The sequence below is a fragment of the Colobus angolensis genome, unplaced genomic scaffold (genome assembly GCF_000951035.1).
Source record: "Colobus angolensis palliatus isolate OR3802 unplaced genomic scaffold, Cang.pa_1.0 Scaffold13, whole genome shotgun sequence".
In the NCBI taxonomy this organism is placed as follows: Eukaryota; Metazoa; Chordata; class Mammalia; order Primates; family Cercopithecidae; genus Colobus; species Colobus angolensis.
Window position 1 is genome coordinate 12,048,237 of NW_012114252.1, and position 13,875 is coordinate 12,062,111.

The window sequence follows — 13,875 nt, forward strand, 5'->3', positions numbered from 1 at the left end:
AGAAGGAACATACTTCAACACAATAAAAGCCATATGTGACAGACTGGGTATAGAAGGAACATACTTCAACACAATAAAAGCCATATGTGACAGACCTATGACTAGTATCATACTTCACAGGGAAAAACTGAAAGACTTTCCTTGAAGATCAAGAACATGATAAGGATTCCCACTTTTACCAGTGTTATTTGACATAGTACTGGAAGTCCCAGCCAGAGCAATCAGATAAGAAAAAGAAATAATGGTCATCCACATGGGAAAGGAGGAAGTCAAATTATCCTTGTTTGCAGATGATATCTTATGCTTAGAAAAACCCACAGACTCCACCAAAAAACTATTAGAATGATAAATTCAGAAAAGTTTCAGGGTACAAAATCAACATATAAGAATCAGTAGCACTTCTATATGCCAGCAGCAAACAATTTGAAAAAGAAATCAAGAAAGTAACCTCATGTACAACAGCTACAAATAAAATGAGATAACCAAAGGAAAGATCTCTACAATGAAAACTATAAATATTGATGTAAAAATTGAAGAGGATTCAAAAAATAGAGATTTCATGTTCATGGATGAGAAGACTCAATATTGTTAAAACATCCATACTACCCAAAGTAATCTACAGATAAAATGCAATCTCTATCAAAATACCATGACATTGTTCACAGGAATAGAAAAAGTAATCTTAAAATTTATATAACTACAAAATACCCAGAATAACCAAAGTCATCTTGAGCAAAAATAACAAAACTGGAGGCATCATATTACCTGACTTTAAATTATACCACAGAGCTATAGTGACCCAAACAGTATAGTACTGGCATAAAAACAGACATGTAGACTGATGGAATAGAATAGAGAACACATAAATAAATCCATACATCTACAGTGACCTCATTTTTTATAAAGGTGCCAAGAACATACATTGAGGAAAGCACAGTCTATTCAATAAATGGCTCTGGGAAAACTGATATCCATATGCAGAAGAATAAAACTAGACCCTTACCTCTCACCATATATAAAAATAAAATCAAAATGTATTAAAGACTTAAATCTAAGACCTCAAACTAGGAAACTACTAAAAGAAACAGTTGAGGAAACTCTCCAGGACATTGGTCTGGGCCAAGATTTCTTGACTAATACTCCACAAGCACAGGCAACCAAAGCAAAAATGGACAAATAGGATCACATCAAGTGAAAAAGCTTCTGCACAGCAAAGGCAACAATCAACAAAGTGAAGAGACAACCCACAGAATAGGAGAAAATATTTGCAAACTATTCATCTGACAAGAGATTAATATCCACAATATAAAAGAAGCTCACACAACAGGAAAAAAATCTAATAATCCTATCAAAACGGGCCAAAGATCTGAATGGATATTTCTGAAGACATGCAAATAGCAAACAAGTATATGAAAAGGTGCTCAGCATCATTGATCATCAGAGAAATGCAAATCAAAACTACAATGAGATATCGTCTCACCCCAGTTAAAGTGGCTTTTATCCAAAAGGCAGGCAGTAACATTCCCACCAACAGTATATGAGAGTTGGAGAAAAGGGAACCCTCATACAATGTTGGTGGGAATGAAAATTAGCATAGCCACTGTGAAGAACAATTTGGAAGTTCCTCAAAAAACTAAAAATAGAGCTACCATATGATCAAGCAATCCCACTGCTGGATGTATACCCAAAAGAAAAGAAATCAGTGTATGGAAGAGATATCTGCACTCCCATGTTTATTGCAGCACTATTCAGTATCACAAAAGACTCGGAAGCAATCTAAGTGGCCATAAACAAATGAACAGTTAAAGAAAATGTGGTATCTATACACAGTGGAGTAATATTCAGCCATAAAAGTATGAATGAGATCTTGTCATTTGAAACAACATGGACGGAACTGGAGGACATTATTTTAAGTGAGTAAGCCAGGCACAGAAAGACAGACTTTGTGTGTCCTCACTAAGTTGTAGGAGCTAAAAATTAATGCAATTGAATTCATGGATATAGAGAGTAGAATGATAGTTACTAGAGGCTGGGAAGGGCAGTGAGTGGCAGAGGGGTGGAAGTAGGAATGAGTAAAGGGTACAAAAATATAGTTAGATACAATGAATAAGATCTAGTATTTGATAGCACAATGATGCTATTTTTTCCATTTGATAACACAAACACTAGAATGTAGGGTGACTACAGTCAAAATTAATTTATTGTAGATTTAAAAATAACTAAAAGAATACAGTTGGAATGTTTGTCACACAAAGAAATGATGAATACTTGAGATAAATACCCCATTTACCCTAATGTGATTATTACACATTCTATGCCTGTATCCAAGTAGCTCACACCCTGTAAATATATACATCTACCATGTACCCATAAAAATTAAGAATAAAAAATCAGAGTAAAAAATCATATGATTTTGTCCTTGAGAAACTTAGTAGTAGGTTTATGATATAGCATAATGCAATTTTAGAGAATTACAAAGTGCTTTATATGTGAGGAGTTGGGGTTGTTTTGAAAATGAGCATGATGCTGACTGGTGGGTATAAGAAGAATTGCATTGTAGTCAAACAAGCAAAATTTTAAGGTAGGACATCATGGACATTTTGCTTGCCTAGGGTAACGGGTTCTTTTAAACATGTTGTTGGAGAGAAACTTTCATAGGAGCAGCTCATAGGGAACCTTTTAGTGCCAAAAGATAGATGTGTGTGTGTGTGTATTGATATATATATGCATGTGTATATATATATACACATGCATATATATAGATACACATGCATATACATATATATACACACATGCATATATATATATATATATATATGACACTGTGAGACACTGTGAACGCCCTTGGCAGGCAATGTGAGCAGAGAATTGGCTTTTCCAGAAAGGAGTTTCTGGGACATCACTCTTGGGATAAATGGGAAAAAGATAAAAAGCCTTCAAATGGAGAGAACAAGGAGAAAGCTCTTTAGCTATTTTAATAGCTAATAGTGAAATTAATAATACTCTAAAATTTTGTGGGTGGCTATAGGAAGAAAAGGGAAAGAACGATGCTAGGCACATTGTGGTATTATAGAACTGACGGGAATTGGAGACTGGGTTAAGAGGTGGAGGCAGGGCTGCAATTTGGTAAATGTAAGCTGTTATGGACATTCTGGCTCTCAAATATTGCAAGTTCTGCAACCCTTCCTCCACCCCATGCCAGAGATATCTGTGTCTTTTTGGTTTGAATTTCAGGTTAAAACCCTGAATATCTGGAGGAACACTCACGTCCATCATGCTCTGTTGCGAAGTACTTATACCTTTTGCTCATCCTTGATTAAATCTTTTTTAATTCATTCATTGTTCTCTCTCTACACACCTCGCTAACATGCAAGCTTTCCTTTTTATTTTGAGTTGTATATATTTTTATTTTTCCCCATTTAATTTTTAGTTGACATTAATGTTGCACATATTCATGGTATGCAAAGTGATAATATGTATATACAATGTATAACGATTATAATGATCTAATCAAGGTGATTAGCATTTCTATCACCCCAAACATTTATCATACCTGGGAGAGTCAAGAGGAATGTGGTGGAGCCAGAAAGGGGAAATTTAGAAGGCAATATTTGGGAGGCAAGGAATGAGGGGCAGTTGTTCATGAAATGACAATGTGAAGGTAGAAAGTGGGGGACAAAGAATACATCAACTCCCAAAGATTACCAGTCTATTACATAATGAGTATGTATTAGCTGAGAAGACTTGAAAAAGTTGACTATTGAGTGCGACACATTTTCTTTAAAATATTGAATCTGGATATTTTTCTAGTTATTTAAATTAGTATTTTTATTTATGGGTATCTGTCTAGGGCACTTTGACCCTTTAGATGTGGGTTAGCCATTTCTCATTAGGGTTGGGAAAGATGAGTGAGAAATAAAATTATAGATTCCATGTTAAAAAGAAAAACACTGGTTGTGACACTGAATGTAGGTTTTATTTTTGTTGTTTTGTTTTGTTTTACTATATCTGAAGTAAAATGATATTTATCTGCCTTGTTAATTATATTCATTTGTAAAAATAGCTTCCATTTAAATTTGTCAATTTCTCATGAAAAATATCAGAAATCTACTCTCTTTTATAATGAAAAGAAATCTAAGTATTAGTTTTTTGTGTACCTATGACATTTGATTACAAGATGGAATGAAATTTAATTGTAGCATAGTATGAAATGGAAAACACCCTAAATATACCATGAAATTTATGTTATGCTGTAATAATTTCCTCATATACTTTCCATATATAGGCACTAAATAAAGTAAAGTAATTTAGGTTAATTTTAGAGGCAGATGCTTTTCAAATACTTATAGGTGTATCAGGTAGGATACTTTATTTGGAGTCTGTATAAAGTAGAAGACCCAACCCAAGTATGTGTAAGGAAAAAAATTATAATTTACTGGACCACTTAATTGAAGTACTTAGGACTGTGTTTTCCAAAGTGTGATTCTTGAGTCAGCAGCACACACATCATTGGGGGACTGGTTAAAAGTGTGAATTCTCCGTTTCATACTCACGGCATCAGAGACTCTGGCTGTGGGGCTCAATAGCCTGTGCATTAACAAGTCCTCCAGCTTCTGATGCTTCCACAGTCAAGTTTAAGAAACACTGATGTAGGGCTTGATCTATCCCTGGGTACAAATCAACTTAGGGTTCAAAGGATACCACCAGGATCTAAATGTGGACTCTGCTAGGCAGTGGGATAGCCCCACATCCAGGATTCACATGGTGGCTAACGACAACATTAGATACATACCATAAGAGCACCCTGTCCAGTGGACAGAGAAATTATCTCACCTAGAGTCGTCCTGATGTTCCTGGGTAGCCTGACTCAGGGATTATCTTTATCCCTCAGCCAATCACAATGCTGAGTGAGTGGGATGTTCTAGTTGTCATATTCTGGTCGTATTATCCACCTCCAAGGTTGCAATTAATTTAGTATGGGGGCATTGCCACAAGAAGGAGAAGAAGATGTAGAATATCATCGGTAATGTGTCACAAACAGCAAAGATTCAGTTGTTTCAAAAGACAACCTCAGGCCAAAATTTATTTAACTGGAGTTATTGATGGAAAAAAAAAAGTCAGAGATGCTCTAGAAGTCAATCACTTCACTGGAGAAGGAGAAAAATGTTCACTTGCACAGAAAATGCACAGTCCCATTTTCCAACGTCCTGTTACCTAGAGGGCAATTTTAGTTTCATAACCTTGATTACACTATTCATACTGGGCTATTTGGGCTAGTGTGGAGGATAGGCTTGATGTTTGTAAAATAACATTTATTTGAATATGTTTTTCCTTCTAAAATTCTATTTTTTCCTTCTTAATGTAAAAATTATCCTCATTTTACTATCTTACCACATATTTTAGAAATCTAATCTGATTGTTATCACATATTTCTTTAAGTGGAATGGCTTAAATAACTCAGATAATTAAAGGATAATTAAAGGCTTTGTCATCATTAAGATAATTAAAGTATCAATTAACTCTTTAAAAGGAAGCTTAGCCTTAATCAGAAATCCGTCATTCACACAGCAGGGCCTCAGATATGGCAGATATTCTTGAAAGGGAAAAACAGTACTTCAAAGTTTAGGCTCTGTGGAGCTTTGTCATGATTTTTTTCATCAATCTCCATTCTTTTGTGTAGATGGCATATTTGTTTTTTCTCTGCTTTTTGTCTAACTAGTTACATATTGCTTATTGTAGATACTTTTGCAAATACCGAAAAAAAAAAATTCCAGAAGCAACATGTTAGCTAAATTTTCCTAGTATTTTTCTAAGTTTTATTTTTACTTTCTGTGGTTAAAAGGGATAGGTAAAAACCCATCAGCATAAAAAATTTACTTCTCTAATACCCTAGGAAAACATGAAGGGAATTACAAAATACCTAGAGTTAAATGATAATGATTTCTGGTTTCAAATATTTCCTGCCATGAACTTACTTTTATTTATCCTATCAGTGATTATGTGTAGGTTTTCTACATGGTTTATTTGATTCTTAAGAATTCGCAGTCATTTTTCTATTCCAACATTGTCAATTGACCCAAGTTGAGTTTCTAGATATGAAAACCACAATATTTGATATGAAAAAATACTATATGGAACTAACAGCAGATTCACATCACAGAAGAAAAAATGGTGAATTTGAAGACAGAGCATTAGAAGCTATTCCAAATTAAAACAGAAAAATATTTTTATTTGTATAAATTTTAGGATTACAAGTGCAGTTTTGCTACATGAATATGTTGTGTAGTGGGGGAAGTCTGGGTTTTTAGTGTAATCATATCCTAGGACTATTCGGAAAATAGGTTTCGAAATGAATAGAACATCAGTTAGCTGTGAAACAATTTTAAATGATCTAATAGAGGTATAATTTAATTTGTGAAGGACAGGAACCAACAAAATATTTGAAGAAATAATAATGAAAATATTTCAAATTTGATGAACATTGTATACCCAGGAGCACAAGAAGTTCAATAAACTTGAACTATAAACAAAGAAATCTGAAGACACTAAACTGAGGCATGTCATAATTAAATTGCTCAAAACCGTTAACAGGGAGACAATCTTAAAAAGCATCTAGAGAAAAAAACGGTATATTACATACAGAGGAAGAAAAATAAGGATGATAGCAGGTTTCTCTTATTTCAAAGTCAGTAAAACAACATCTTTAAAGGACTGAAGAAAAAAATGTAAACTTAGAAGTCTAAACTCAGCAAAATACTTTTCAAAAACAAATGTGAAATTAAGACTTTTTTCAGGCTTACAAAAGAGAATCATCATTGGTTGATGTGAGCTAGAAGAAATGCTAGAGAAGCTCTGCAGGCACAAGGAAAATCATGCCAAGTGGAAAGATGAATCTACACAAAGTCATGAAAAGAACTAGAAATGGTAATTACATAGGTGAATATATATGGTGCATTTTTCTTTTATTCACATGTCTTTTAAAGAGAAATTTCCATTAAAAAGTGGGTAAAGGACATGAATAGACAGTTCTCAAAAAAAGATATACAAGCAGCTGACAAACATGAAAAAATGCTCAAAATCACGAATCATCAGGGAAATGCAAACTAAAACCACAATAAGATACTGCCTTACTCCTATAAGAATGGCCATAATTAGGCTGGGCACGGTGGCTCACGCATGTAATCCCAGCACTTTGGGAGGCCGAGGCGGGCGGATCATGAGGTCAGGAGATCGAGACCAGGGTGAAACCCCGTGTCTACTAAAATTGCAAAAATTAGCTGGGCGTGGTGGCGGGCGCCTGTAGTCCCAGCTACTCGGGAGGCTGAGGCAGGAGAATGGCAGGAACCCGGGAGGTGGAGCTTGCAGTGAGCCGAGATCGCGCCACTGCACTCCAGCCTTGGCGACAGGGCGAGACTCCATCTCAAAGCGAAACAAAACAAAACAAAAAAGAATGGCCATAATTAAAACATCAAAAAACAATAGATGTTGGTTGGCATCTATTTTTTAAAAAGGCACACTTTTACACTGCTGGTGAGAATATAAATTAGTGTAATACAACCACTATGGAAAACAGTGTGGAGATTTCTTAAAAAACTGAAAGTAGAACTACCATTCAATCCAGCAATCCCACTCCTGGGTATCTACCCAATGGAAAAGAAATCATTAGACGAAAAAGATAAATGCACACACGTGTTTATAGCAGCACAATTGCAAAGATATGGAACCAACCTAAGTGCCCATCAACCAACGAGTGGATAAAAATAATGTGGTATATATACACCATGGAATACTCCTCAGCCATAAAAAGGAATGAAATCATGTCTTCTGAAGCAACTTTGTTGGAGCTGGAAGCCATTATTCTAAGTGAAGTAACTCAGGAATCAAAAACCAAGTATTTGTTCTCACTTATAAGTGGGAGCGAAGCTATGAGAATGCCAAGGCATAAGAATGATATAATGGACTCTGGGGACTTGGGAGAGGGAAGGGTGTGAGGTGGGTGAGGGATCAAAGACTACACATTGGGTACAGTGTACACTGCTCAGGTGATGGGTGCACCAGAATCTCAGAAACCACCACTAAAAAACTTCACCTGATTCCCGAAACTATTGAAATAAAAATTAAAATAAAAAAAAAAGATCAGAGGGAAAGAATATGGGGGAAATAAGAACCCCATCAAAAAATAAGTGATAAAAGATGTTGGGGAAAGCACAGGAGAGTAGGTTACTGGGAAAATAAGGACTATTTGAGAAATGGGCAAAAATGGTAAATAATGCAAATCTGCCACATGGATTTCATATTTTAAAAGTCTAGACCTCTTGCAGCTTTAAAACTTCATGATGCTATTTAAATGTCATGTTTAGTATTGTAAATAATGGTAATTTTAATCATTAATGCTAATTGCTATTCTCTGTGGCTATATTACTATTCATGATTCAGTCAATGCATGTTTGTTTAGCGCTAGAAGGAACATAAGCACACATCCAGTAGTCCGTATTTTATTTGGTTTAATTTCACACACCCAAAAATGCCTATGTAGGTATTAAATGTCAGCTCTTATTTTTAATGCTTTCTAGACTGCATCAGCCAAATGGGAAGACTTATAAAAATATATAAAGAACTACTTAAATACATTCATAAGGTCAATAATAAAAAAATTGTAATACTTCATAAACCTTGGATTTATTTTATTGCTTCAAGGTTCTCATAGTGATTTTCATAGCCTATCTTATTGTTTGTTACTATATCTTTATTAGGTATAAATGTTCAGGCTTAGCATATTACCAGGCATATTACATTTCATAAGAGAAATGTGTAGTTACAGCTCCAAGGCAGGTGTTGTGATCCTGTCAAATTGCTCAGGCTAATTTTAAATCATATCAGGTCTGTTGCTGGGAGATGTTTGAGGAACACAGGAAATTATATAGAGCCTGTTGATAACAGCCTGTCCTTGTCCTGTGACCTAAAATAATACCAAACTTGCCACATTACCAACCGTCTTGTTTAAATGTAAAACCCATATTGGAGGTTTACACCAATGTCATTAAAAAGAGAAAGTTAGGATTCAAAAATATGGTTGTAATTTTTGAAATCTTGGTAGCGAAAATTTAGCTGACATTGGCAATTATATTTGACAAAATAATTATTTAATATAAGTTAATGTGATGTTTAGTTAAACTACCTCTGGAATATATAGAGTCATCACCGATGGCCTAAAGCCATGCATTCCAAGCTTCGGTGATCATAAGCATTACCTGTGGTGTGTTTCTGCAATATAGTTTCCTAAGCCCCTTTTCCAAAGTGCATTCCATAGATGTGCAGTTTAACCAGTGTCCTCAGTGAATCTCCTGCTCAGATATACTGGCAACACACTGGTCTAATGTAAGGAATTCTCATGCTTTTTAAGAAACTGGATGCAGAGAACTCATAGAAGTATGTTCAATCTCAGCTTGTAGGCTTTATTTCCTTACAGTTCATTAAGGTCAGAAAGAAGGGCTAGTCTTTCTAATTCAAATGATGCTCAGAAGACAGAGGAAGAGTTAACTAGGTTTGTGCTCAGTGTGAAACTGGCACAGGGGAGCCTGACTGTAAACAGCCACGCAGGAGGTTGAGGCTGAGGAGGTGGTGTTGGTAAGAATGCTGGGGTTCAGAGGAGGAGAGCAAATGGGCCTCCCTCATGATGAGAAGGGAGAGAAGGCATGGAGGATGGCAGGGATTGGGACCTACAGTAAACAGGTACTGGTTTTTCTAGAAGGATGTTTGGATTTCACAGCCCATATTTTTCTAACCCAGGAGCCAGCCTTAGCACTGACATTTGAGGGAGTATACAATTCCAAATGAGGTTGAAGACAAAGAGGCAATTGCTTTTTACATTAAAGGTACAGCCTTTTCAGAGCAATCTGTTCATCCTCTGGTATCACTTTAAAGGGAGTCTAGTTTTTAGATTTATATATAAATTTAACTAACTCTCTATCATGGCAGAGAGGACTGCATGGCATTTCCAAGTTCATTTCTTTATCTTTAAGTGGACTAAGGCATATGCCTGCTTAGTTTTCCTACGTTCACTGCGTTGAGGGGTAAAACTGGAGTGCTTTCAGGAATTGACAATGGAAGAGTTTCCTGGTCACAGGCTTTGAACCAGGAAAGACCTAAGCTAACTGTTAACTCTAACTTGAGAGAGCTGTTAACCACCTCAGTTTCCTTGTCTGAGCGTAAGAACAGAACATGTTACTAGAAAGTGCTATTTACTGAGCATGTACCGTGTGCTCAGGCATTGTGCTAAGTACCCTATGTGTTATTCATGAGCCCCCCACTACAACCTCTGGAGACATGTGTTATGTTCTGACAATGGCAATAATTGTGCATCTTCCTCATGGAATTTTTTGTTTATGTGTGAGTGATAATGATGTTAGACTCATTAAAGATTAAAGAAGATTAAGCCATGCCAATATTAGGTTCCCAGTTCTCAACAAAAGGGAGTTATTTTCCTTTTCTTTCATTTGTGGCTGTTCATTTTCATCTTTTGGTGTTTTCAGGAAGCCATTTTTTTCCTGCATCCCACGGAAGTGGCCCAGCTGCAAATGTTAATGGCTGTTTACCAGTAGGAGCCAAAACACCACACTAAAGAAGCTAGGAGGTGTGGTTATTTTGCCTTTTGTGTAAGGTATATTTCTTGATGCTAATGTCTCCAAATGAAAATATTTGATTTATCTCTAAAGTATATTTTTAAGTATAGAAGCTATAATGAGTGGCTAGATTACTACTACTCTGTTTTAAAATATGTTACAAGATGGCTTTCATCATGTCAATCTACAGATCCAACAATTAAAAGAAAGGTTACTGAATTTGTACACAGATAAAATTTTACTTCATATAGCCCTGGCATTCCAGTCTATTCTAAGAATGTGAAATAAAGGATTGATAGATGGATAGACACGTGGGTAGATGGAGGTCTGATTCAGGTGGTGTTAAAAATCAAACAAAAATCATTCCAAAGTAGAAATCAAATTCTTCTTTTGAGATATAAACTGTTTATAGCTTTGAAATGATAGTTTTCACCTCAGCACACCCATTAAATTTTTATGGAACCCTTCCTCGTCTATTAATACATGGCATACAGGAGGGGCTCAGTATAATTTAGTTCCTCTTCAATACTTCGGTATGTGATTTGCAGAGAGCAGCTGACATAGATGAATATATATCAGATTTAGGGTTAGAAAAATATTGCATAGCATCTGTAGCAGAAAAATTAGTTTTCTGAAAAGAGTGAATGTAAATAATTCCAGGGAAGCATGCTTTTGAATAACATTTGGTAAGATCCATTCTGAAAGAAGAGAGTTAGGGAACTTTTATTTCATTTTTCACAGTACAGGAAAAAAACAAAGCAACCAAATGTCCTGGTAGGGATGAGGTCATTGATATTAGAGGTTGCTGTGATACTGATCAAACTGATAAAATAGCATTCAGTTTGTCTGACTCATTGGTGAAAAATAGAAACCAGTGAGAGGTGGACTAAAGGTCTTGGTGTGGTGGTTGCTAGCTTTTAGAACAAGTAGAAAACAAAATATTTTTACTTAAAACTTTGTCTCATGAACTTAGTTGCAGTGATGAGAGCATTTAATAAAGGTAAGTAGTGTTTTCTGTTAATTTTTATTAGCATTTTGTTATGGACCGAATGTTTGTTTACCCCAAAAATTCTGTGTTGAAGTTCTAACCCCCAGTGTGTTGGTATTTAGAGGCAGGGCCTTTTGGAAATAATTAGATTTAGTTGAGTACATGTGGGTGGGGCCCCATAATGGGATCAGTACCTTTATAAGAAAAGGAAGGAACACCAAGAGCTTTCTCTCTCCACCATGTGAGGGTACAGCAAGAAGGCTGCCATCTGCAAGCCAGGAACTGAGCCCTCACCAAGAACTGAATCTTCTGGCACCTTGTTCTTGGGCTTCCCAGTTTCTAGATCTGTGAGAAATAAATGTCAATTGTTTAAGTCACCTTTTTATGGTATTTTTGTTATAGTAGCCCTAGCTGACGAAGACACACTTGATAAGTAACTACTATACACAGAGTCCCCTTAGGCAATAAAGAACAGTCTAACCCTGAAGCCAGTGAAGACAGGACTGATTAAAATAATGCTACTAACAGGGCTGTGAGTAATGTGTTTTTCACACACAGTAAGTAGCCATTAATTCTGCCTGGGATTATCTTGCGGGTGGTGCTGTTTGAGCTGAGTCTTGAAGACTGAGAGGGATTTGTATCCTTGGGATGGTATAGTTTCTGAAGATAGGAAATTGGAAATGGGCACAGAGAAGAGGCTAAACTTCAAATAAATGTTTTGACAAAATATGCCAAACCTAACACATGTAGGCAAAGCCACGTGCAGTAATTCTGGCTCTGTTTATCGTCCTGCTCAATTTTAGTCTGACAGACTTATAGAGAGAAGGGGCAGAGTTTCTTGTTCATTTGAGAAATCATCGCGGAATAACAAGTTTTTCCCTTGATTAGCTGGGAATCCCTATGATTGCCCAAGGGCCACGGACACTTATTGACATTTAGTGAAGAACCTCTAGAGCATCTTCAGACTGGTCCCATTCTTAATAAGTGGTATGACACACATTGTGTGTGTAATGTCTTTTTTGATTTTTGGTGGACCACTTAAAAGTTTACAGAAACGGTTTTTTCAGGTTCTGATGACTTTTCTGCAATATAATTTCTAAGTGCTTACATATCTCCCACCTATAACTATGTAAATTACTGTGAATAATTTTGTCCTTAATGAAACTCCATCTGCTTCTCTGTCTGTGATTAAATATTATGAATAAAATGCATCGATCTTTTTTGTCCTACATTCTCCTCTGCAAGGTCAGGAGGTAGGACTTGTCAGGGCCCAGTTCTAGCACTCACTAAAGACTCCATCCTCAGACCCTCCTTAGACCTTCTGTCCATTCCCATCACTACAAAACTTACCCTATGAAGCAGAGAGCTTCCAAATTAACCTACTTTGAAAATTTTTTATCATTATGAGCAACTTTATCTAGCAGGTATAAGTAGTGAAGTTTTATTCAGATTGTTACATTTGAAGGGATTTTATAATTCATCACATTATGGTAGAGAGCCTGTGTGGCCTCCCAAATTATAACAACTTACATCATACATTGTCATTTTCTTATGCCGCACATTCTTCTGATGATTTTTAAGCTGATTTATAAGATGAAAAATTTGAGTCACCTGGATGAGCATTGCTTTCTTTTTCTTTTCTTTTTTTTTTTTTTTTATACTTCACGTTCTGGGATACATGTGCAGAATGTGCAGGTTCGTTACATAGGTATACACGTGCCATGGTGGTTTGCTACACCCATCAACCCGTCATCTGTATTAGGTATTTCTCCTAATTCTATCCTTCCCCTAGTTCCCCCACCCCCCAACAGGCCCCAGTGTGTGATATTCCCCTCCCTGTGTCCATGTGTTCTCATTGTTCAACTCATTGTTATGAATGAGAACATGAGGTGTTTGGTTTTCTGTTCCTGTGTTAGTTTGCTGAGAATGATGGTTTCCACTTTCATCCATGTCCCTGCAAAGGACACGAACTCATTCCTTTTTATGGCTGCATAGTATTCCATGATGTATATGTGCCACATTTTCTTTATCCGATCTGTCATTGTTGGGCATTTGGGTTGGTTCCAAGTCTTTGCTATTGTGAATAGTGCTACAATAAACATACGTGTGCATGTGTCTTTATAGCAGAATGATTTATAATCCTTTGAGTATATACCCAGTAATGGGATTGCTGGGTCAAATGGTATTTCTGGTTCTTAGTTCAACCATTGTGGAAGATAGTGTAGTGATTCCTCAAGGATCTAGTGCATTGCTTTCTTACAGAGG

General features: G+C 36.2%; 1 protein-coding gene across 4 annotated transcripts in view; it reads left to right on the forward strand.

Annotated features, from left to right (window-relative positions):
* The window catches only part of ITGBL1 (integrin, beta-like 1 (with EGF-like repeat domains)), a 263,397-nt gene that overhangs the window by 30,038 nt on the left and 219,484 nt on the right, over positions 1–13,875 (forward strand). Inside the window, exon 1 of one of the 4 annotated variants that reach the window (XM_011933847.1) lies at positions 11,580–11,622. The exons of the other annotated variants lie outside the window; for them this stretch is intronic. Within the exon in view, the coding sequence (XP_011789237.1) occupies positions 11,586–11,622 (37 nt within the window). The 5' untranslated portion in view covers positions 11,580–11,585. Of the gene's footprint in view, positions 1–11,579; positions 11,623–13,875 lie in introns of those variants that run through there. 4 annotated transcript variants of the gene reach the window in all.